The 21938-nt window shown below is 35.5% G+C and overlaps 2 protein-coding genes across 4 annotated transcripts; both read left to right on the top strand.

Moving 5' to 3' along the window:
• The first annotated feature begins 309 nt into the window (after positions 1–309).
• rs1a (retinoschisin 1a) lies at positions 310–4652 on the top strand. The gene is made up of 6 exons (XM_082155611.1): positions 310–468; positions 719–744; positions 821–944; positions 2402–2543; positions 3654–3849; positions 4029–4652. The coding sequence occupies exons 1-6, from the start codon at positions 414–416 to the stop codon at positions 4179–4181; spliced, it is 696 nt and encodes a 231-aa protein (XP_082011737.1). The 5' UTR covers positions 310–413; the 3' UTR covers positions 4182–4652.
• A 2937-nt stretch (positions 4653–7589) lies between these two features.
• On the top strand, positions 7590–21937 carry ppef1 (protein phosphatase, EF-hand calcium binding domain 1). 3 transcript variants are annotated; one of them, XM_082155140.1, is made up of 19 exons: positions 7590–7777; positions 8052–8123; positions 8472–8602; positions 8810–8842; positions 10057–10184; positions 10432–10492; positions 13568–13737; positions 14540–14654; positions 15084–15130; positions 15301–15467; positions 15676–15712; positions 16507–16656; positions 16825–17199; positions 18710–18895; positions 19218–19360; positions 19468–19574; positions 20223–20386; positions 21545–21629; positions 21722–21937. In XM_082155140.1, the coding sequence occupies exons 3-19, from the start codon at positions 8548–8550 to the stop codon at positions 21919–21921; spliced, it is 2223 nt and encodes a 740-aa protein (XP_082011266.1). In that variant the 5' UTR covers positions 7590–7777; positions 8052–8123; positions 8472–8547; the 3' UTR covers positions 21922–21937. The 3 variants fall into 3 exon arrangements, with proteins under 3 accessions (XP_082011266.1, XP_082011265.1, XP_082011267.1); XM_082155139.1 differs by having other exon boundaries at positions 8007–8123; XM_082155141.1 differs by lacking the exon at positions 8052–8123.
• The last annotated feature ends 1 nt before the right edge of the window (position 21938 follows it).

Raw genomic sequence — 21938 nt, 5'->3', positions numbered from 1 at the left:
TAAAAACCCATGTCTTTGAGATGATCAATAATAATAAAACAATGAATACACTGAAAAGAAAGAAACCAGCCTTCAACTTGTCTCTCCGTGAAATGGCATATTGTATGTAGTGATTTGCATCAACACATTGCCTGGGAAGTTGAATTGAGTTAATTGTATGCATTGAACCATTAACTGGGTCACAGAAGGTGACCGTCCGGCTTTAAAATCTGGGATCGTTTGGCTATTTCTCTCTTTTTTTAAAAGACAAGGGTCGGACTGGGATGTGAACAATTTCAAACTAGCTTTTAGCAGTAAAGGGAGGAGCTTTGAGATAAAGGGCATTAGATAAGGCCATTAGTGCTCTGTGGATTACAGTAATCCAGCCCCTTTAATATCAGTGCGGTGGTCCACCACTCGAAAAATAAACCATCATGGAGTACAGACTGCAGAACACGTTACTGATAGCCATCCTGCTGGTGTCTGAAGGTATGTGCTGTTGTGTTCCATTATTTTCACTAAATTAGCAGAAATTAAATTCACATTAGTTGATTACATTTTAAAAGTTTCACAGAAAATAAACACTGAAAAATGTTAACGATAACCTAAATATATCAACAGAATTTATTGTGAATTATGGTTGTATAATGTGCATTTAAAGTCTATTCAACCTGTATTAACAGTTCATTTAGCCGGATGAGATACTAAAAAGTGTTTTACTCTCCCATGTTTTGCCCAGGTTTTGTTGGGCTGCAAGCGCAAGAGGTAATTAAAAACATCTGATATTGGCAGAGACAATTAAAAGACACAATATTGATGATCGATGTTGATATGTGCTTAGGATGGTGAGGGCAACGACACATGGGCTGAGAAAACCTGCAAGTGTGACTGCGATGAATCCTCCAGCAAACCGCTTTCCAAAGGTTCTTCTTCAAGTTGGACACAGCAGATGGACTGCATGCCAGGTAAGAGAGAAACATGGAAGAAAGATGCATTCAAATAATCTTTTTTTCCAAGCAAAATTGTGACAGTAATAATGTGAGTGTTTTGCAGTGTGGTTCAAAATGTGTCAAACTCTAATGACTCATTACCTAAATAGTACAGATTACTGTTTTTACTGGCTGAGGGTGAATTGTGAATCCACCGAAATCCTTTATGCTCGTTTTGTCGGGAGAGTGAAACTTCTGAACGGTGTTTTGCGCTAACATTGACTCTTTGGGAATTGAGATGGATGGATTATAGTTAGCACTAGCTGAAGCCCTTCGGAAACAGAAGGCAGGACATGTGCGAATGAGCTGGCTCCCGGTCAGCGGTGCCGAAAGTCATTAATCATTCGGTTGCAGATTCACCTGGGCCATGTGTGCCATCGCCGCATCCCATTGGCACACCACCACAGGGCAGACATGCTCCATTAACACAGAGCAGCTCGTGAGACTGGTGAGTTAGAATTAGTGCTGGACAACAATTAATCGCGATTAATCACATTCAAAATGAAAGTTTGTGTTTACATGGTATATATATATATAATATAAATAATGTATAAATATATATACAGTATATACATGCAAATATTTCTTAAATATATACATGCATGTGTGTGTATTTATATATACAAAATAATTGTACACTGTACACACACATATAATATGTAAACACAAACTTTTATTTTGGATGCAATTAGTCCGATTAATCGTTGCCCAGCACTAGTTAGAATGAAATGAAAGGGAGGAAAGTTGAGATGAAAAAATAAAGACTCAAGAATCACAGTGATGGACAGGATGCAGGTTCATAATCCTGTTATGTTGAGATTACCAAAAATAGGACCTGTCAATCAAACTATTGACGATTAAGTGTATTAACACCTTTTCTCTGGAAAAGAAGAAATTCCGCACAAAATTCATGATTGCTGAATCAGAATGCCTTTTATTTTCGCTTGATTTCATTCAAATCAAAACCAGAAGTGGGTATGTTAAAAAGAGCATCCTAAATCCTTGAAAACAGGGACTGTTATGTAAAGACATTGCTGTTGGACTGGAGCTTAAGTGTGGAAACGTGACCATCTGTCAACCTAGTCTTAATGGATGTTGATCTTTCGTTATGCGGAACTGAAGCTTTTGGGATTGTAAAATCACGCGCATAAGAACGGAAGCACAGAATTACAGAGCCGCCAGATTAACGCTTTGTCCATTTCCCTTTAACGCAGCTTGACAAAAGAAATCTCTGATCGCGTGACTAATGTCTGTCAGACATGTTGGACATCCTGCAGGCTTGTGTTGAATGGGTCTGTCCTTGTATTTTGGTAATTCAGAACTGCCTTTAGATTTAGAAAACCTGAATTGTGCGGCCGCATATTTACACTTTCACTTCCAATTATATGTAAAGATAATCTATTCTTAATATTTATTCTCAATTGCCTGTCCAGAGTGTCCCTACCATAAGCCCCTGGGTTTTGAGGCAGGATCTGTGACTTCAGATCAGATGAGCTGTTCTAATGAAGACCAGTACACAGGCTGGTTCTCCTCCTGGGTAGCAAGCAAGGCAAGACTCAACAGCCAAGGGTTTGGGTGAGTTCTCTGAAATATTAGTGTGGCGGCTGTAGGAAAGGATGTCCTGTCTTTCAGGTAAATTGCCTTTTTGAGAGAAAGGTTGTTTGTTTTTTTACTCTATAAGGCTGATCATTGACTGGATCAGCCAAAAAGTAAATTTTTTTACAGATTTTACTGCGTCCATTAAACAATTTAACACTGTTCTAACAATAAATAAATACAATTTTAAATACATAAATACTAAATCCTACATTGTAACAAATGATTTTTCGAAGTTGTAATTAAAACAAGGATAATTGGAGTACCTTATACAAGAAAACACAATTTTTAGTCTATATTTAAAAATGTCATGTTTAATTCAATGTGTTACTTGCCGTTTCTTTGTAATATCTGTGAAGTGAAAACTGTTTTTACAGCATTTTTGAAAATGGTCTGCCCTGTCATGTGCATTTTATTTTCCAATCCATTTAGTTCAATTAATGAATTGTCTTATTTTGTTTTACAGTTTTAAAAAGTGCTATATTAATAAATATTACTTACTGTTCAAAAGTTTGGAGTCAGTAAGATTTTTAAAGAAATTAATACTTTGATTCAGCAAGGATTCATTAAAGTGATTTAAAAAAAAAAACTATTCTAATTAAATGCTTTTAAATAATGAACTTTCTATTCATCAAAAATCCTGATTGTTTTTTAATCTCAGTTCCCACACAAATAGTAAAAAGCACAACTGTCTTAAACATTGATAATAATAATAAATGTTTCTTGAGCAGCAAATCAGCATATTATAATTATTTCTGTAGGATCATGTGACAGTGAATACTTGAGTAATGATGCGGAAAATTCAGCTTTGCCATCAAAGGATTAATTACATTTTAAAATATATTAACATAGAAAACAGTTATTTTAAAATTGTAATAATATTTCACAATATTACTGTATTTTTGATCAAATAAATGCAGCTTTGGTGAGCAAGAGACCTTCTTTCAAAAACATTTTAAAAAAAATCTTACCAACCCCAAATTGTTATTGAAACATAATCTCGACCGACAGTTTTAGAGATTTCGGTCTTGAAGAAACTTTGACTGCAACTTTTACACATAGATTGTCTTTCTTTCTCTCTTGTCCCAGGTGTGCTTGGCTGTCTAAGTTCCAGGATACCAACCAGTGGCTTCAGATTGACCTGAAGGAGATCAAATCGGTTTCTGGGATCCTGACCCAGGGACGCTGTGACTCTGATGAGTGGGTAACCAAGTACTCTGTGCAGTACCGCACCAATGAGAAACTCAACTGGATCTACTACAAGGACCAAACTGGAAACAACAGGGTAAGAAGACAAACAGCCCATCCTGGAATAACAAGGGTCCAAGACGAAAATCAAATGACCTATTTTTTTGAAGGATTACATAACCATTTTCACTGTAATATTATAGTATTGCGACCTGTACTCTAAAGTTCAAGTCCTTGGTTTTATTTGTTTTCTACACTTACTTGTTTTTTCCTCAGGTGTTCTATGGAAACTCTGACCGTTCTTCCACAGTCCAGAACCTGCTGCGTCCACCTATTGTTGCCCGTTACATCCGGATCATCCCTCTTGGCTGGCACACTCGCATCGCCATCCGCTTGGAACTGCTACTTTGCATGAATAAATGCATTTGATCTGGAACACATTCCAGCAAAGTCATACCCAACTATTTCCTGTTCCGCCCCTTTTCTTGTATCACATGACAAAGTGAACATCACTGCCCAATCACTGCACTTGTTTCTCTTTTATTTTATTTTATGGTATTTTCAAGGAGGAAATAATCATTAGAATGTGTTATAGTTGCATTAAATTGTGTTGAAGATGTTTTCCTTTTCTCTTCACAAATAGTTTTTTTTTCATGTCCTCTTGTATTCGATTTATGAACAAAAAAGTGTTTTGCTTTGGCAAATCAGATATAAAGGGGGACATCGCATGCAATTGTACTGAATGTTGTTATTGTGAGTTCTGATGTGGTTTGTGATGGTGTTTTATTCCCACTGTTATGACCAATTCCTTTTTGTACATTTATTATGAGCCTACATTGTTTAATTGTATTTGTTTTTGTGGCTTACCTGAAAAACAATGCCATTGAATAAAGAACGTCTCTCTCTTGTGTATGTTACAATTTATTAATCCTCAACTTGGATCAAGATCCACTCCTTTAACAAAAGTCCAAAAGTTCATTTGGATACTAGACTAAAATAAATGAATACATAGAAATACATGAAAATTGTCAATAAACATGTACATGAATGGCAACACGGTAGAGGCACCCACTTTATCAGTAAATGTAATATTATTAGGGGAAATAAGCATTTGCTGATGAAACATTTGGATAATTTATGCAATTGTTATTAATATATTTTTTTAATAATTTACTTCCATATAATATACATAATTATGTCATTTTATTCATGGTATTATTTAATAATATATAATTATTTAAATATATAACATGCCCTCATGGTCTTTAGCCCCTTTTTTTAATCTTACCCAAATGGTCTAATTTTACTTTTCCACTTCAAAAAAATATCCCTAAAATCTAAATGATTTACTATGCCCATGAATGCCCATAAAAAAAACATAAATAAAAACATTATATTTATACTCTGTGATATAAATTCACAGATCACTATTATAGAGAGAAAAAATAATGGATCAAACATCAACTGTTCAGATGGAATAAATCTCACAAATGCTATTGTTCAGAAAATGTGCTGAAATAAGATTAAGATAAAGTTCATGGCTTCCATGGTGAAGGGCGTTTTTTAGTGTTATTGATTTGACCTAATCCTAATAATTTGTTAACAACATGTAGGCCTATTCATTACTTCAATGAGCTCACTGTTTAAATGAATACATTGTTGCAATGCGTGATTTGTAGGATAGCCTGTAGATTAGATACATTTCTGAAATACAACTTGACTAGTCACCTCTGATAACAGATCACTCTAAATTGTAATGTAGACATGCATTTTCTGTAAAGCTGCTTTGAAACTATATGTATTGTGAAAATCGTAATACAAATAAATGTGGATTGGATTGAATTGACCGATTGACTCAATTGGCCTTAATTCAAGTCCAATTGAGAAGGCATGCACCTGCTTGTAGTCATTAGGGGACTGGTTACAAATACCTTAAATTGTAGTTTCGCTTCAGCGACTGTTGATCACACAGTTCTCTGTCCATCATGAAAGCTCCTGGCCTTAAAAGCAAGCGGTGCGCGGCATCTAGAAGCTCCATAGCACGAACCAGAGGACACGCTGCGTCCATGTACGCGGTCCGACAACAACAGGTGTGTTTTATAGGTCCACAAATGACTAAACAACATTAGTTGAAAATGACTGCACATAAAACTGAATTCCACAGATCAACCAGGCAGCAGTGAGACGCGTCCATGAGTCCAGGGGTGTAAGCAGATATTTGCTGCAGAGAGTGGGGTTAGAGGCCGCGCGCCTCTCCTGTTTCAGCCGCCACAGGATCATCACGCGGAGGGACATTCTGGAGGCCTGGAATCAACTGAGACGCCGCAGAATTCCAGCCGCTCTGGCTGGCGCCTGAACATTGAGTCTTTTTAATCGAAGCTTTTAATGTAGGCTATAGCCTAACCATTTTAGTTTATTTGTAAATATTTATTTGTTGAAATAAAATCATTTTGTTAAACTGGCCCATATTCTTTATACTGGCGTGTACATGGCCTGCTTTGCTGCTGGACATCGCCACTTATTCGACTTCATATTTCTTCTGAATTGTTCTATGATCTTAATTTTACATGTGTAGACTCTCCATTTAAATAAATACAAAAATTTCACTGGAGTCTAGTTTTTAAAGCGGTTAAGGTTAGTGGTTAAATTTTTTGCCTTTAAAGGTTGGGTTTGAATTTGTGCTGTTAAAGGGATAGTTCACCCCAAAATGAAAATTCTGTCACGAATTACTCATCCTCATGGCTTTCCAAACCGGTAGGACTTTTGTTCATCCTTGGAACACAAATTAAGATCTTTTTGATGAAATCTGAGAGTTTTCTTTCTTTCCATTGGCAGCTGCAATTAGCCCTCCACTTGATGCTTCAATAAATTGATAAAGAGATTGTAAAACTAATTAACTTTTTAAAGAGAATTGAACATCTTCTGAAGAGACACGATCACTTTATATGATGAACCGATTGAATTTAGGCTAGAATTCACATATCCTAAACATTCATTAATTCACACATCAGTTGTGGTAAACAGAAGCTCAAGCATGTTTACTTGACATGAGAGAACCAATGAGGTTCATTGATTCTCGTGTTACGCAGCACGTTTGAGCTTCTGCAAGAGGTTTGTTCTCGCATGTCAAGCAGGTTTGGGTGAGCTTCAGTAAGGTTTGCTGTATAGGTTATGTGAATAAAAGCCTAAATTCAATCATATAAAGTGTCTCTTCAACATTAACTAATTATACTTAGTTATAACTAACAAGTTAAACCACTCTATGGATTAGTTTTACGATCTCTCTATGAACTTTTTGAAGCGTCAGGTTGCGTAGCTGCAGAGGGACAGAAAGCTCTCTGATTTACCTCATCAAAAAGATCTTCATATTTGTTCAGAAGATGAACGAAAGTCTTACGGGTTTGGAACTACATGAGGGTGAGTAATTATTTATTTTTTTGTAAAATTAATTAATTGTTTGGACCTACTAATCGTGAAAGAAAGGAAAATATCGTTCAACAAGATCTACAGACTGAACGTTTATTTCTTCACATGAATCAATCTTGTTTCACAACATGATGCAGACAAAATAATTATGAACTTGTAAACTGATACACAATTTAATGAGGCAAGGACTTTTTCAGAGACTATAATGTTTTCTTTTTCTTTGGCTCGATAACATATTCAGATGTTGACATGATTCATCGACTACTCAAAATACAGTGTATTGTTCGCCACCTATTGTCACAACTGCATAAAGGGACAGTAAACGAATCCTTTTACTGAACTGATCCAAATGATTCGAGTCACAGGGATGAACCAAACCCCCCTAGCTAGACTCGCACGAATCACTGAGAGAGAGGTGTTCTCAAATCGTCAAACAAACCGCCTCTGCGTTTCATGCAAGCTAGCCTCATCTGACACCTGTGGTGTTTATTATCGCATCCCTTCACGTTTGGAAATTAATATTTGATTTTGCATATACGTCTTTCCCCACTCTAATTCTCAACGTATGCGTGTCGTACTGAATGATGGACAACGGAAAGGTAACTTATGCATATCGTTTCCTATGCGTTGTTGTCCCTTAGCTACTAATTGTAGGATTGTTTGTTCTGCATTTTTGTTCTGCCGTTTTTGTTGCTAAGTAATACCTTGTCAGTAATGTTTTTTAAATAGCCTATACCTATTTGAGAGTTTGACATATTAAGCATATTTGCATAGGAAATTAAGTCAAAATATTTAAGTCAACTATTATTATATTTCTGTTCTGTGAAGATGACAATCAACAGTCTACATCTCTCTCCCTGTGCCCGCTCCCAGAGATTGATCACTGTTAAAAGGGCCTTTTGAAAGGCTCTTTAGGGCACAGATTAAAGTCCAGCATGATTTGCAGTAAGTATCTTGCTTTAATCTACAGAGACACATTATTGTAATGATGGATTAGTTCCAAACAGTGCTGCTTATTTCTAATACCATTCCACTTCATTATGAAGATCAAAACAGCCCTGAAATTAAATATTAGGTCTGTTTTATTAATAGTGGTAACAATAGCCAGGAGGATGCATCTTCTCAATATTCAGATTTGTATTCAACTAAAAAAATAAATAAAATAAAAATAAAGTTTAACTGTGAAACTATTATATTTGTTTCCCCCAAACCTGAATATGTGTTTGCGGTCTTGGTACAGATAAGGTTTAAGCTATTTCAGTAACAGTCATTCTGTATTATGTCTTTGCAAAGGCATTTCTGGATACTAAAGGAAGAGGAGGACCTCAAGAATTTCAGAGATTCATGACCTGAAGCAAGCCGTACCATCATGGGATGCGGCACATCCATTGCCGTTGAGAACCAAACACGACCCTCTGAAACGGGTAAATATTGATTCTTTATTCCTGTTGCTTTAATGTGATTTGCAATATAGCTTAACCTCTTTTTCCTCTCCCCTTTGCAACAACCCTGGTTTCAACAAGTTTGCATTATTTATTTGTTGAAAAATACTGCTCTAGTTCTGGTTCTGTTTTTCCACCCCCAAGGCTTTACTCAAATTATTCAATTTAATTTAATCACCTCTCACACAGATGGCTCCATCAAGCAGCCCAGCCCAGCTCTGAGTAAGGCACTTTCTTCAGCATCTGTCATCACTGTCTGTGTCCCATTTGTGGCTATAAAGAAGTACTAGTTGGCATGAACGCACAATTTCAGCAATGTAGAAATGTACTTTTGAAAGTACGAACTAGATTAGTTTAGTTTACCATATTTTTTGAGGTAAAGCAGCAGGTTTAAATCCAGTTTGCATAAACCCACAAATGTTATTTTTGTGATCATTTAGAATAAATACAATGAATGAGCAATTATCCCATCCCTCTCGAACACAGCTCATCATTTCTCTGTGGGTGTGTATTCTCTAGCAATGCCTTGTCTCTGACGTCTGTGTTGTGTTCTTTCTCCTTAACTGCTCCTTGCACTTCTTTAATTAGCACCTGTGATATTGACCCCCTGAGACAAGGTTTATTTTTAGCAGTCTTTGCACTCAAGTGTTCAGTAAAAGATCCAAGTGTCCCTGTACTGAGAGCTGTATGAGCATTAAAGAATGATGATGATAGCATGGTAACGTGAATCTGATAAGATCAGCTGTAGCAATACAATAGTACATCTTTGCAGGGTTGCTATTGTGGACTGATTTTAATCATTCATTCTTAATATATCTGTATGTGAGCAATCAAGACATTTCTAAATCTTTCCCGGACATACAGCACTAAAGTACTTTATATATATTTTTTTTTTATAATTCTTGGTTATGTGAACGTAAAGGGAACAATCCGCCGTGTTGACATTGTCCTTTTGATGTTTATGTTCTCTTTACTTTACTCAGGTTTTGTTAAACAAGTATAATTTAACCATGAGGAACACCTTTCTTTATATCAAAGCACTTACATTTACACAATCTGAAAGCTCTGCTGCTCCCATTGCCCCATGGGATAGCAAAGTGTCCAATGGTTGCACATTTACGAATCTCAGAGCAAGTAGTAGATCATCCCAGGTCTTGTTTCATGCCTACTGCCTATTTAGACATGTTATTACTTTTTCATATTAAGTCTGGACGTATGCATATTTGGATGCAGGTAGAAATAAGTGATTTTTCCTTATTAGAACACTCAAATCAGCTATAAGTTTTTGCTTCCAAAAACTGGCACTTGTTGTGCATTGAAAACCCCCATTGCCTGCATTTTCCATTTAGTATATGTCTAAAAACTGTTGTTACGAAACTATAGCTTCAAGGATTGTTTACATCAGCCACATGCTTGTGTGTTCTTAACATATTTAGCCATAAAAGCTGCCATACTCATCCAGCGTTGGTACAGACGGTATGTTGCCCGCCTGGAGATGAGAAGACGCTATACGTGGAACATCTTTCAGTCCATTGAGTATGCAGGGGAACAGGACCAGCTACAGGTATAAAAACACTTGGTTATTATGGTCAGTTCACACATATAAAAACAAATCAACCTATAACTCACTTTGCTCTTAAAGGGATAGTCATTTTTTGGGCGACTCTATCCTTTTAATAAACTTGCACTGATGTTGTTTAAATTATGTTGTTGTTGTTGTTTATTCTATAATGATATTAAAACTGTGCTTTTCTACTAAATTAATGGACGGTTCATTATGACACGAGTTTGCATCTTTTTCATTTTCATAGCTCTCCAGTTTCTTCAGTTTCATGTTGGACAACTATACACATATAAATGGAAATGGACCAGGTAATGAATGAAGTGTTGTATGTAGATACAAATTTTGTGTTTAAAGGCTTCTTTCTTTAAAGGTAAAGTTTGTAATTTTTGCATCGCCAAATGTCTAAACAATTCAATCGCTCCCATTTGTTATTGGCCGGAAAAACAATCCCCTGAACTCACTCTATTGGTTGAGCCATGGTGGTTTGTCAGGCTATATTGGTTTGCTATATACTGCTAAATAGAATTTTATTAAATGATTTTTATTTCATTATCATCTGAATTTGGCTGTCCCTCAACACACCTTTGGAAAGCCCATAGCACTTGTAATTTTGCATCAAACGGTCTCCCTCTTGAGTATTACACACCTATCCTTTCAGTGATTCCAAAAACACACTATATGGAGACGCAGTTGCTTAGCAACCTTGGGAGATCCCATTTTGAGTTGTGGTAATGCAGAGAGAGCCAGAAATGCAGCATCCAGCCTCCACAGGCGGCTGTCCAAAGTGCAGAATTACACAAGACAATTAGTCCCATCTTTAGTCAAGCAGCGGAAACCCAAATGAGCTCACAGAGAAAAAACAGTAGGAGAAGCTTGAGAGAGACTCTGCATAGAATGTTCTTACAATGTTTTTGAAGAAATGTAATAGTACTGAAAACTTCATGGGCACAAATATTAAATTGTTTTACCCAACAGAATGTTCTTTTTACTATTTTATATTCTTCACATGGGGGTTCTTTGTTTTAGCCTGTGATGATACTAGATTGGCTTTCCTTTGGGGAAAACTGCATTTAATCAGTTCGCATTGAGTAGCAGAGAGTACACATGACTAGTCTTGTCAGGTCATCATGTATCTAGGGCTTGGATTGGATGGTTTTCAGGTTCAGCTTCTTGTTTCTGTGGCTCTTAGGGTGATTAGGATAGGAATTATGTTATTGTAGTATAGTAAAGTGTATCTTCAGGTTTAATATTGAAAGGTCTGGTTTTGTGCGATGAGCAGACAAGGCAAGATTTTTTTTAATGTTTTGAAAGAAGTCTCTTATGCTCACCAAGGCTGTATTTAATGTGATTAAAAATACAGTGAAAACAGTCATATTAAAGTAAATTATTAAAATTTAAAGTAACTGTTTTCTATTTCATATATTTTAAAATAATTTATTCCAATGATGGCAAAGCTGAATTTTCAGCAACATTACTCCACACTTCAGTGTCACATGATCCTTCAGAAATCATTATAAAATACTGGTTTGCTGCTCAAAAACATGTTTTATCATCATTGTTGAAAACTTGTGCTGCTTCATATTTTTGTGTAAATGTGTTTTTAACTATTCTTTGATGAATATAAAGTTCAAAAGAACTGCATTTGGCTGAATTTTGTAATACAAATATCTTTACTGCCACTTTTGATCAATTTAATGCATCCTTGCTGAATTAAAGTATTCATTTATTGGAAACACTTTAATTTAGGATCCAATTCTCACTATTAACTAGTTGCTTACTGTCAGCGCCGTGATACTGATAGCCTCGTGGGCAAGTGCGCCGACATGTAGCGCCGTTGCACTCCGGGCGACTTGAGTTCAAGTCCTGGCTCGTGGACCTTTCCCGATCCCGTCCCCCCTCTCTCTCTCTCCCAGAGAGCTGCTGTCCTATCCAATAAAAGGCAAATAAAATATATGCATATATATATATATATATATATATATATATATATATATATATATATATATATATATATATATATATATATACACACACATATAAAACTAGTTGCTTATTAGCATGCAAATTACTAGGATATTAGCTGTTTATTAGTACTTATAAAGCACATATTAATGCCTTATTCTGCATGACCATATTCCACATCCCTTAACCCAATACCTAAACTTAACAACTACCTTACTAACTATTAATAAGCAGTAATTAGGAGTTTATTGAGGCAAAAGTCATAGTTAATAGTAAGTTGAGAATTGGACCCTAATCTAAGGTGTGGCCAAATATATATATATATATATATATATATATATATATATATATATATATATATACTGTGAAAGTCAATAGAGCCCATCAACTGTTTGGTTACAAACATTCTTCAAAATAACATATTTTGTGTTCAACAGAAGAAAGAAACCCGAACAGGTTTGGAACAACTTGAGGGTCAGTTAATGAAAATAGAATTTTAATTTTTGGGTGAGCTATCCCTTTAATATTGCTTGTTTATCAGTAGCAATCTAAGGAAGCAGGGAATGATTTCCAGTAGATGTTGGTTCAATCAAGGTTAGAAAAAATAATGCTACATTTGTGCTCTCTTCAATACAAACATCTGTTCCTGAAATTCAGGTCTCTCTGCATAAATTTATGGGAAACACTGCAAATTTACATTTTCAAGAATGACACAATGGGTCAGCTCTCCTCAAATCCCTGTGCAGGGCCAGACGCCATGCAAATTTAAGTATGGTACATTGTGTTATAGCACCGTGTGTGCTGAGTATTTTGATGGGCAATCAAAATAGCCCTTTCATAATAGACTCCAGGTTGAGAATTAATCATTTATTTAATAACTGAAGACTGAAACAGATATTGCCTGTCCGCCTGTATTGATGTTCCCGTGTGCTCATTTTGCCACATGCCCAGCCATGCTTAACAATAACACAATTCTTTTGATGTTCCAGAGTGTTCCGTGATTCACATTTACATTAATTTATCAGACTGATGCTTTTACAGGTTATACTAATGGATAGTTCTCACATGATATGTTAATTGGGGGGGAAAGAAGGTTAAAAAATGTATGCAGAAAAGTAGGTTGCTTTATCTCCTATGACCAACGATGACTATTACCTTTTAGTTTTTCATTATTTTTAATGTCATTTAGCCTTTTCTACTTCATTTTAAATGGTTTGTTGGACTAATTCGATGACTAAATATTCCAGAGATGATGCATTTTCCATTACCCTTTCCACCATTCAAGTACCACAAAATTGTTTTGCGATTCCTTTGCTGTAACACCTATTCATACTAAAGTTGTATGTGACACTTGTTGTATATGATTCTTCTTTTATACTTCCCATATGGTCATGACAGCAGCCATGTTCTGTTTCCTCCAGACTTGATCTCTCACCTCCTGGACTCTGTGGTTGACCCTTTAACTGAGGAGGTCAGGCAGTTGAAGTACGAGCAGATTGTGGTGCCGGAGTCGTACAGCGGCCCTCATCTCTCCTTCCCGCTGAGCGTGACTGATACCAATGCCCTGCTCTGTGCCTTTAAAGAGGAGCAGGTACAACACTATAAAACTTTCACTAATCGTCTGAACAAATATGAGCCTTCTGGCAAAAACCAAAATCATCTTGTGCATTATTTAGCTCTGTCTTGCAAACATGAAATGGTTTCCAAATTGTGCTATATTATATGCTATATCATACCTTACATTCTCAGAATGTTTTTTTTTTTATGTTTCAGTTAACACTGAACGACCATTGCTGAATGTGCAAGGCAGATACTGTATATAATATTCTATTTTAAAATGTAATTTATTAATTTTCATGAATTTTCAGCATCATTACTCCAGTCTTTGTCACATGACCCTTTAGAAATCATTATAATATGCTAATGTGGTGCTCAAGAAAAAAAAACTTGAATTATTATCAAAATTAAAAACAGTTGTACTGCTTAATATTTTTGCAGAAACAGCGATAGATTTTTTTTCAGGATTTTTTGATCAATAGAAAATAAAAAAACAGCATTTATTTTAAAATATATATTTTTTGTAACATTATAAATGTCTTTACTGTCACTTGATCATTATCATGTGTCCTTGTTGAATTAAAGTATTAAATAGTTATAATAATTGACCCCAAACTTTTAAACGGTACTGTATATATATATATATATATTTTTTTTTTTTCAAGATTTTTATTTTATTTATTATTATTTTTTTTTTGATAAACAGTATCTAAACATAAGCTTAACTAAAACTTTAAATCTTTTTCTGCTATTATAAACATTTGGCTATTTTAGGAACTGCAAACAAAGTTAATAATGCACTGACATGCAAATGTATGACTACATCTCATTTTCAGACTCTTCATGGGAAATATGTGCTGCAGTTACTATATGAAACAAAGAAGTTCTTGAAACAGATGCCAAACGTCATATACCTGTCGACGTCATATGCCAAAGAGATAACTATCTGTGGTGAGACGCAATGTGTTTAGTAAAATACTAGAATATTCATTTAAATGCAGTTGATATTTCTATAGAATCCATATCTGATAAGTTGCAGCAGTGCATTTGAGATATGTGCTAAATTTCCAATATCTTGCTTGGGAAAAAGTGATGGCAGCATGAATGAATGAGTGTTTATTTATTTTGCACTTCATAAAGCACTTCACTGTACCTCAATGGGCTCATCACAGCCAACCTGCACAATTTCATACTTGACAGTGCTCCAGATTAAATTAGTACAGAAAAGCATGCATGAATAACTGAATTCCCATCTTGGAATATTCTAAAAGACATTACGTTATACTATTTTGCATATTTTCATCACTGATCCCAATATTTGATTTTTATTCCTTGGAATGATAAACAGCCTTTATATGCCGACTTTTCTCTTTCACACAGGCGATCTGCATGGTAGCCTGGATGACTTACTGCTTATATTTTACAAGGTAAATGCAGATTGATTGTTTAGACGTAGAATATCATTTCTAGTGATTGCATTTCAGCATATTGGTGCAGGGGTAATGTACCTAAGCAAAGCCAGAGAATAAGTTCATTAAAGCCACTTGGGCATCACTGGTGACTTATTACATTTAAGATGTATTGCCTTATTACTCAGAACGGTCTGCCCTCCGCGGAGAACCCCTACATATTCAATGGAGACTTTGTGGATCGAGGAAAGAAATCTACAGAGATTATCATCATTCTGTTTGCCTTCCTACTGCTCTACCCCGATCACATGCATCTGAACCGAGGCAATCATGAGGACCACATCATGAACCTCAGGTAACATGCTAGATCACACATTCAAATGATTTCTGAAGGTATGACTTTTAATAAGCCAAACAAAAGCTCTTCCATGGTCAATGCATCCTAGCGGTGAAAAACGAAATGGTACACCGCCAGTAGGACGCCCTCAGAAAGCAATCTTTTTTTTAAACTGATTTTTTAAAAATCATATCTGTTGGTGAGTGACTTATTTATCTTCTTGCAGATACGGATTCACAAGAGAAGTCATGCAGAAGTACAAGGTAGATTTTTATGTGTGCTTAAGGTTGGTGTTTTATGCAAAACAAAGAGGTTGAATGTGTAATAATCTTTTGATTATAGCAAAGTTTTATTTACACAAAAGCACATTTTATTTTAATTCTTAAGGCAGCTGAAAAGGAAAGCCTTAAACTCTCTAAATTATTTGAAATATATATATATATATATATATATATATATATATATATATATGAAATGAAATATATATATCTCATTTAAAATGAGATATATATACGGTACTTATGTACATACATATATATATATATATATATAAGTACCGTATATATATCTCTTATCTCTTATTACTTATGTACATACATATATATATATATATATATATATATATATATATATAAGTACCGTATATATATCTCATTTAAAATGAGATATATATACGGTACTTATGTACATACATATATATATATATATATATATATATATATATATATATATATATATAAGTACCGTATATATATATCTCATTTAAAATGACAAAAAACAAATATCAAAATATATAACAGCTAATTATAACAAATGCCAAACGTCATATACCTGTCGACGTCCTATGCCAAAGAGATAACTATCTGTGGTGAGACGCAATGTGTATATATATATATATATATGTGTGTGTGTGTGTGTGTGTGTGTGTGTGTGTACGGTATATACTGTACACTTGTGTCATTTTTAAGTGTGAGGTTCACTTCTGAATATTAGACATTACTGCCATCTACTGGACATTTAAATGAATGTTTAGTCATTTTTCCTGATCTTTCAATAGACTCATGGCAGGGAAATCCTTCAAGTGTTTCAGGATGTGTTCAGCCTGCTTCCTCTTGCAACTGTCATTGACAACAAAGTCCTTATAGTTCATGGTGGCATATCGGACAAAACTGATCTGGACTTTCTGAGCACTGTTGAAAGGCATAAAGTAGGTATTTTATTTGTCTTTGATGGATTTATAGTCTTTCTTCATACATAATAAAAAATAATTTCAGTTTAAAGGTATAGTTCTTGTGTATTTATTTATTTATCTGGTAAGTATCCATGTAATCAGAATAATGTAAAAAGGACGATCCCTTACGTGTACATGGTACAGGTGAAGTCTGCTCTCAGAGTGCCCAAACGCAGTGTTGATGATCTCAGCGTCCGGGCCTGCAGTCGCAGCAGCAGCAGACACAGCAGCAGATCCAGGTTAGACAGCCCTCGCACCTCAGGCCGCACCAGTCGCGCCTCCCGCAGGAGGAAGAAGCACTGCACCAAGCAGGGCAGCTGCTCCTCATCTTCATCCTCATCTTCTTCCTCCTCATCATCCATGTGCTCCCCCCGTGTCTCGTCGCGAAACACTCCACGCCGACCTCCTCCTTCCCCCAGTCTGCCGAGCCCCACCGATGTGCTCCAGGTCCCTTTCTTGGACTCCTTCGTCTCCCTGGAGCCGCCCGAGCCACCCAGAGAAGAACTGGAATGGCAGCAAGTGAGTTGAAACGGTTCCTAACAAATGTGTGTTTTTGTTGGTGAGAGTGTGTGACAAATAGCTTCTATCTTGGATGTGAAACCGTTCTGCCTTGGAAATCCATTTGGCGTAAAGCTCCAGTACATAATATGACTCAGTTTGTTGGAGTCATTTAAAACTGTTCTGAGATGTAAGAATTTTGCATCAACCTATTGAGCTTCCACAAAAAATGTGTTTATGAATTATAAAATATTTTTTTGTGAAATCGAGAACCACATAGCCAAGTTAACTGGTAACGTTTTACAATAAGGTTTCAATTGTTAACATTAATTTATTAACTAACTAACATTTATAAATTTTTACTGTATTAGTTCATCTTTGTTAAAGGGATAGTTCACTTTGAAATTAATTTTTGGTATGTTTTAGCTTACCTCAAGGGCATCCAAGATGTAGGTGTCTTTTTTTCCGCAGTAGTTTCAATTTTGATATTTTTAGGTCAAACCGTTCTTGTCTGTCAGTCATATAATGCAGGTCTATGGTCACTGTCTCAAAGAGCATGCACAGTCCAAATTAAAACAATTCCCCGTCGTCCAAATTAAACAATTCCCCATCGTAAGTACACATTGATGGCCTAAGACACGAAACGAGCGGTTTGTGTGAGAAAACGAACAGTATTTATATCGTTTTTACCTCTTATACACAGCCATGTCGAAGTGATCTGATCTGACGTGTACGCAGACTGGTGCATAGATATATACACTAGATGTCGCCTTAAAGACATTCGTTCCAATGAACTGCCGTAGACAAGGCGACATCTAGTGTGTATATATCTATGCACCAGTCTGCGTTTCGTGTCTTAGGCCATCAATGTGTACTTACGATGGGGAATTGTTTAATTTGGACGACGGGGAATTGTTTTAATTTGGACTCTGTGCCTGCTCTTTGAGATAGTGACCATCGACCTGCATTATATGACTGACAGACAAGAACGGTTTGACCTAAAAATATCAAAATTGAAACTACTGCGGAAAAAAAGACACCTACATCTTGGATGCCCTTGAGGTAAGCTAAAACATAACAAAAATTAATTTCAAAGTGAACTATCCCTTTAATGTTAGTTAATATAAATACTGTTGTTCATTGTTTGTTCATGTTAGTTCACAGTGCATTAACTAATGTTAACAAGTACAACTTTTGATTTTAATAATGTATTAGTAAATGTTGAAATTAATATTAACTAAGATTAATACATTCTGTAGAAGTATTGTTCATTGTTAGTTAATGTTTACTAAAGTAGTTAACTAATGTTAACTGATGAAACCTTATTGTAAAGTGTTTCCTTTTTCAGGTCTGGAAAATTGATGGAAAGTTATGGAAAAGACTGTAGTATTTCTATAGGCAATATAGAATGTTCGGTCAAAAGTGTAATGGAATGTTCAATTCTAAATTTTTCTAAAATTCTTTTTTTGAGTCCTATTATATTATAGAAATTTTTAACAATGAACACATAATCATAATTTGTCTGAGACAGGTTGTCGATATCCTTTGGAGTGACCCTAAAAATCATAATGGCTGCAGTCTGAACTCGTTCCGTGGCGGAGGCTGTTACTTTGGGCCGGACGTGACCCAGACGCTGCTGCAGAAACATGGCCTCTGTCTGCTGATCAGGTCACATGAGTGCAAACAGGAGGGCTATGAGCTCTGCCACAATGGGCAGGTGAGCATGAGAAACATAATCCATTTTGTCATTATGCCAACATCACTTCTTATACTTTTGTAGTGGATTTCTCTTTACGAATATATATATTTGCATGCATCCAATTTCCCATAAAAGAGATCTGTTACTGTCCTGTAAAATGGCGTTAAAGTTTTTTAATTGCGAATACTTTTAACAGTACATTTGCAAATGGATGACCTCAAATCAAACAGACTTGGATGAAAGACCACAACCCTTCAGTTTTGATCTCAAGTCTTTAAACTCATACTGTATATTTTTAGTACCAGAATTATTTTCAGCAATTGTCTTCCTTTTATCCAAGGTTATCACTATTTTCTCTGCATCTAACTACTATGAAGAGGGAAGTAACCGCGGAGCGTATATCAAACTGGGCCCTGAACTCGTCCCACGCTTCTTCCAGTATCAAGTCAGTCGAAGCACCAGAAAACTCACCCTCCATCAGAAGTAATCTAACTCGCTCACTACCTTCAGTAACAAATTGGTTTTGAGTATATGAATTTGTGTGTCAGGTTATGAAGAAGTGTCCCCGTTTATAAACGTATTTGTTTTAGGGTTCGTGTTGCAGAAGGTTCAGCACTCAGGGCTCTGAAAGAGAAGCTGTATGCTCACCGCTCTGACCTGATGGCTGCCTTTCAACAGTATGACATAGACAACACAGGTTGTTATTTTATATTATATTATATTATATTTAGTGCTGTCAAATCGATTAATCGTGATTAATCGCATCTAACATAAAAAAGTTTTTGTTTACAAAATATATATGTGTGTATATATTATACAGTACAGGCCAAAAGTTTGGAAACATTACTATTTTTAATGTTTTTGAAAGAAGTTTCTTCTGCTCATCAAGCCTGCATTTATTTGATCAAAAATACAGAATTTTTTTTTAATATTGTGATATATTATTACAATTTAAAATAATTGGTTTTCAATTTGATTTCAATTTTCAATTTCAATGATCCTGAAAATTCAGCTTTGCATTACAGAAATAAATGATAATTTAAAGTATAATAAATTGAAAACCAATTATTTTAAATTGTAATAATATATCACAATATTTAAAAAAAATCTGTATTTTTGATCAAATAAATGCAGGCTTGATGAGCAGAAGAAACTTCTTTCAAAAACATTAAAAATAGTAAAATTTCCAAACTTTTGGCCTGTACTGTATATATACACACACACACACACAGACATTTGCAATTAATCGATTTGACAGCACTAATTACGTTATATTTTATAATGCATTAATTTATAATTGAAATTTTAAACTAAAGTAATATATTGTGTTATCTGTCTTTCTCAGGCCGCATCTCCACTAGCGAGTGGGCTCAGGTGGTGGAGTCTGTTCTGCGATTGGATCTACCGTGGAGAACCCTGCGCCCACGCCTGGCCCGTCTTGGTGCGGATGGCAACGTGGAGTACAAATCCTGTTTCGAGGACATCAGCCTTGGAGAGCCCATCCCTCCGGTCAATATCTTAATCATCTATATTTATATTTTGGCTGTAAGGGTGGGCGATATGACCAAAATCTTACTGTATATCACATTATGAGTAAATATATATCATGTTACTGTAACATTATATGTCACTTTATAATCATTTCAATTTAATTTAAAAAATGGTTTATATTTTAATAACCATGTGGTAAAGGTAGGGTAGGCAATATTTTGAACGGCTAGCAATAGCAAGTTAGCTTTGAAAGCATGAGATCCCATCCTCCTTTCAGAGTGTCTCCAAAGCCATGCCTCCATCAAAACAAATGAATGCACACTGCAGAGTTTACTAAGCGCTACAAGACGAGAAATGGCGTTAAACTACCTCATGTCTCAAAGCACATAACATATTACAATAATAATGAACGTAAACAACTTTAGCACTGACCTGTATCACCTGACTGCTGCAGTTTCATTTCAGCGTTGATAGTGTTGCCATTGAAACGCACAAATTCGAGTTACGAACCGCTCCGAGTATAACGTCAAGGGTTTCCATCTCTTACAAATTACTGTAGTTATGGCGTGAACACAGCATAAGCTCATTGTTTTGGTAATCGTACCATTGCATTCGGACCAAATTCAATGATTGGACGAACATTTTATGGGCCTACACCTTCCACAGATGATATGTATATACATAAAAATACATTTAGACCTTAACTTAGTGATTGCTATCAGGATGTGAAGAGACTTTCAACCAGCATAACACAAAAAAAATAAAAAATCTGGAACAAATCACCTACCTTGCCTTTAATGCTTGAGTAATCCAGTGAATTAAATACTTTATATATGAGAGGTAATGAATCTTAATGGATGTATTTATCTTTTTATTTGGAACCTGATGAAATTGTTCTAAAAACGAATAATACTAAATAGTAGTAAATAGTGAAATAGTAAATAATAGTGAAACTAATATTATAAAATGGATAGTTGCAACTCTAAACTTTGATTGGTTGAGTCATTTGAAGCCATTGCAGAACAGGCAATATGAAATATTCGGTTGCCAAATTTTGTACCGCCCACTGCGCCCATCTTTAACATCCATTTTTCGCTTTGACTTTTATTTTGAGAATATAGTATTTTACAATTCAACCAAATTTTTTTTAATAAAAACTTGATTTTTTGTTTTTAGGTAACACCAAACTTGGCTGAAACTCTTTATAGGTATAGAACTGACCTAGAGATAATATTTAACATCATTGATAAGGATCACTCAGGTTAGTGTCACTGTTTTCCTGTTTGTTCAATGAGATTTTAATGCTGGTTATTGTGTGCCGATCATAACCCACTTCTCCACGCTCACGCGCAGGTCAGATTTCCATCGAGGAGTTTCGTCAGACCTGGAAGCTCTTCAGTTCTCATTTGGGGGTCGCTGTGAATGACCAGGCGATAGACGACATGGCTCGAAGCATAGACTTTAACAAAGATGGCAGCATTGATTTTAATGAGTTCCTGGAGGCTTTCAGGGTGGTTCATAAACTAGATGTCAAAGAGCAGCAGCAGGGTTAATTCTGCATGATCAGAGA

Source organism: Leuciscus leuciscus, assembly GCF_965113295.1.
Source record: "Leuciscus leuciscus genome assembly, chromosome: 23".
NCBI lineage: Eukaryota > Metazoa > Chordata > Actinopteri > Cypriniformes > Leuciscidae > Leuciscus > Leuciscus leuciscus.
Note: the sequence above shows the minus strand (reverse complement) of the source record. Positions and strands in the feature narration are given on the sequence as shown.

What these genes read in the sequence shown, in the direction of transcription:
- rs1a (XM_082155611.1), top strand. Translation starts at nt 414, where the DNA reads ATGGAGTACAGACTGCAGAACACGTTACTGATAGCCATCCTGCTGGTG. An exon ending in CTCAACAGCCAAGGGTTTGG is followed by an intron (nt 2,544 to 3,653) that starts GTGAGTTCTCTG and finishes CTCTTGTCCCAG; the next exon opens with GTGTGCTTGGCTGTCTAAGT. An exon ending in ACCAAACTGGAAACAACAGG is followed by an intron (nt 3,850 to 4,028) that starts GTAAGAAGACAA and finishes TTTTTTCCTCAG; the next exon opens with GTGTTCTATGGAAACTCTGA.
- ppef1 (XM_082155141.1), top strand. Translation starts at nt 8,548, where the DNA reads ATGGGATGCGGCACATCCATTGCCGTTGAGAACCAAACACGACCCTCT. An exon ending in GTGCCTTTAAAGAGGAGCAG is followed by an intron (nt 13,738 to 14,539) that starts GTACAACACTAT and finishes TCTCATTTTCAG; the next exon opens with ACTCTTCATGGGAAATATGT. An exon ending in AAGAACTGGAATGGCAGCAA is followed by an intron (nt 17,200 to 18,709) that starts GTGAGTTGAAAC and finishes TGTCTGAGACAG; the next exon opens with GTTGTCGATATCCTTTGGAG.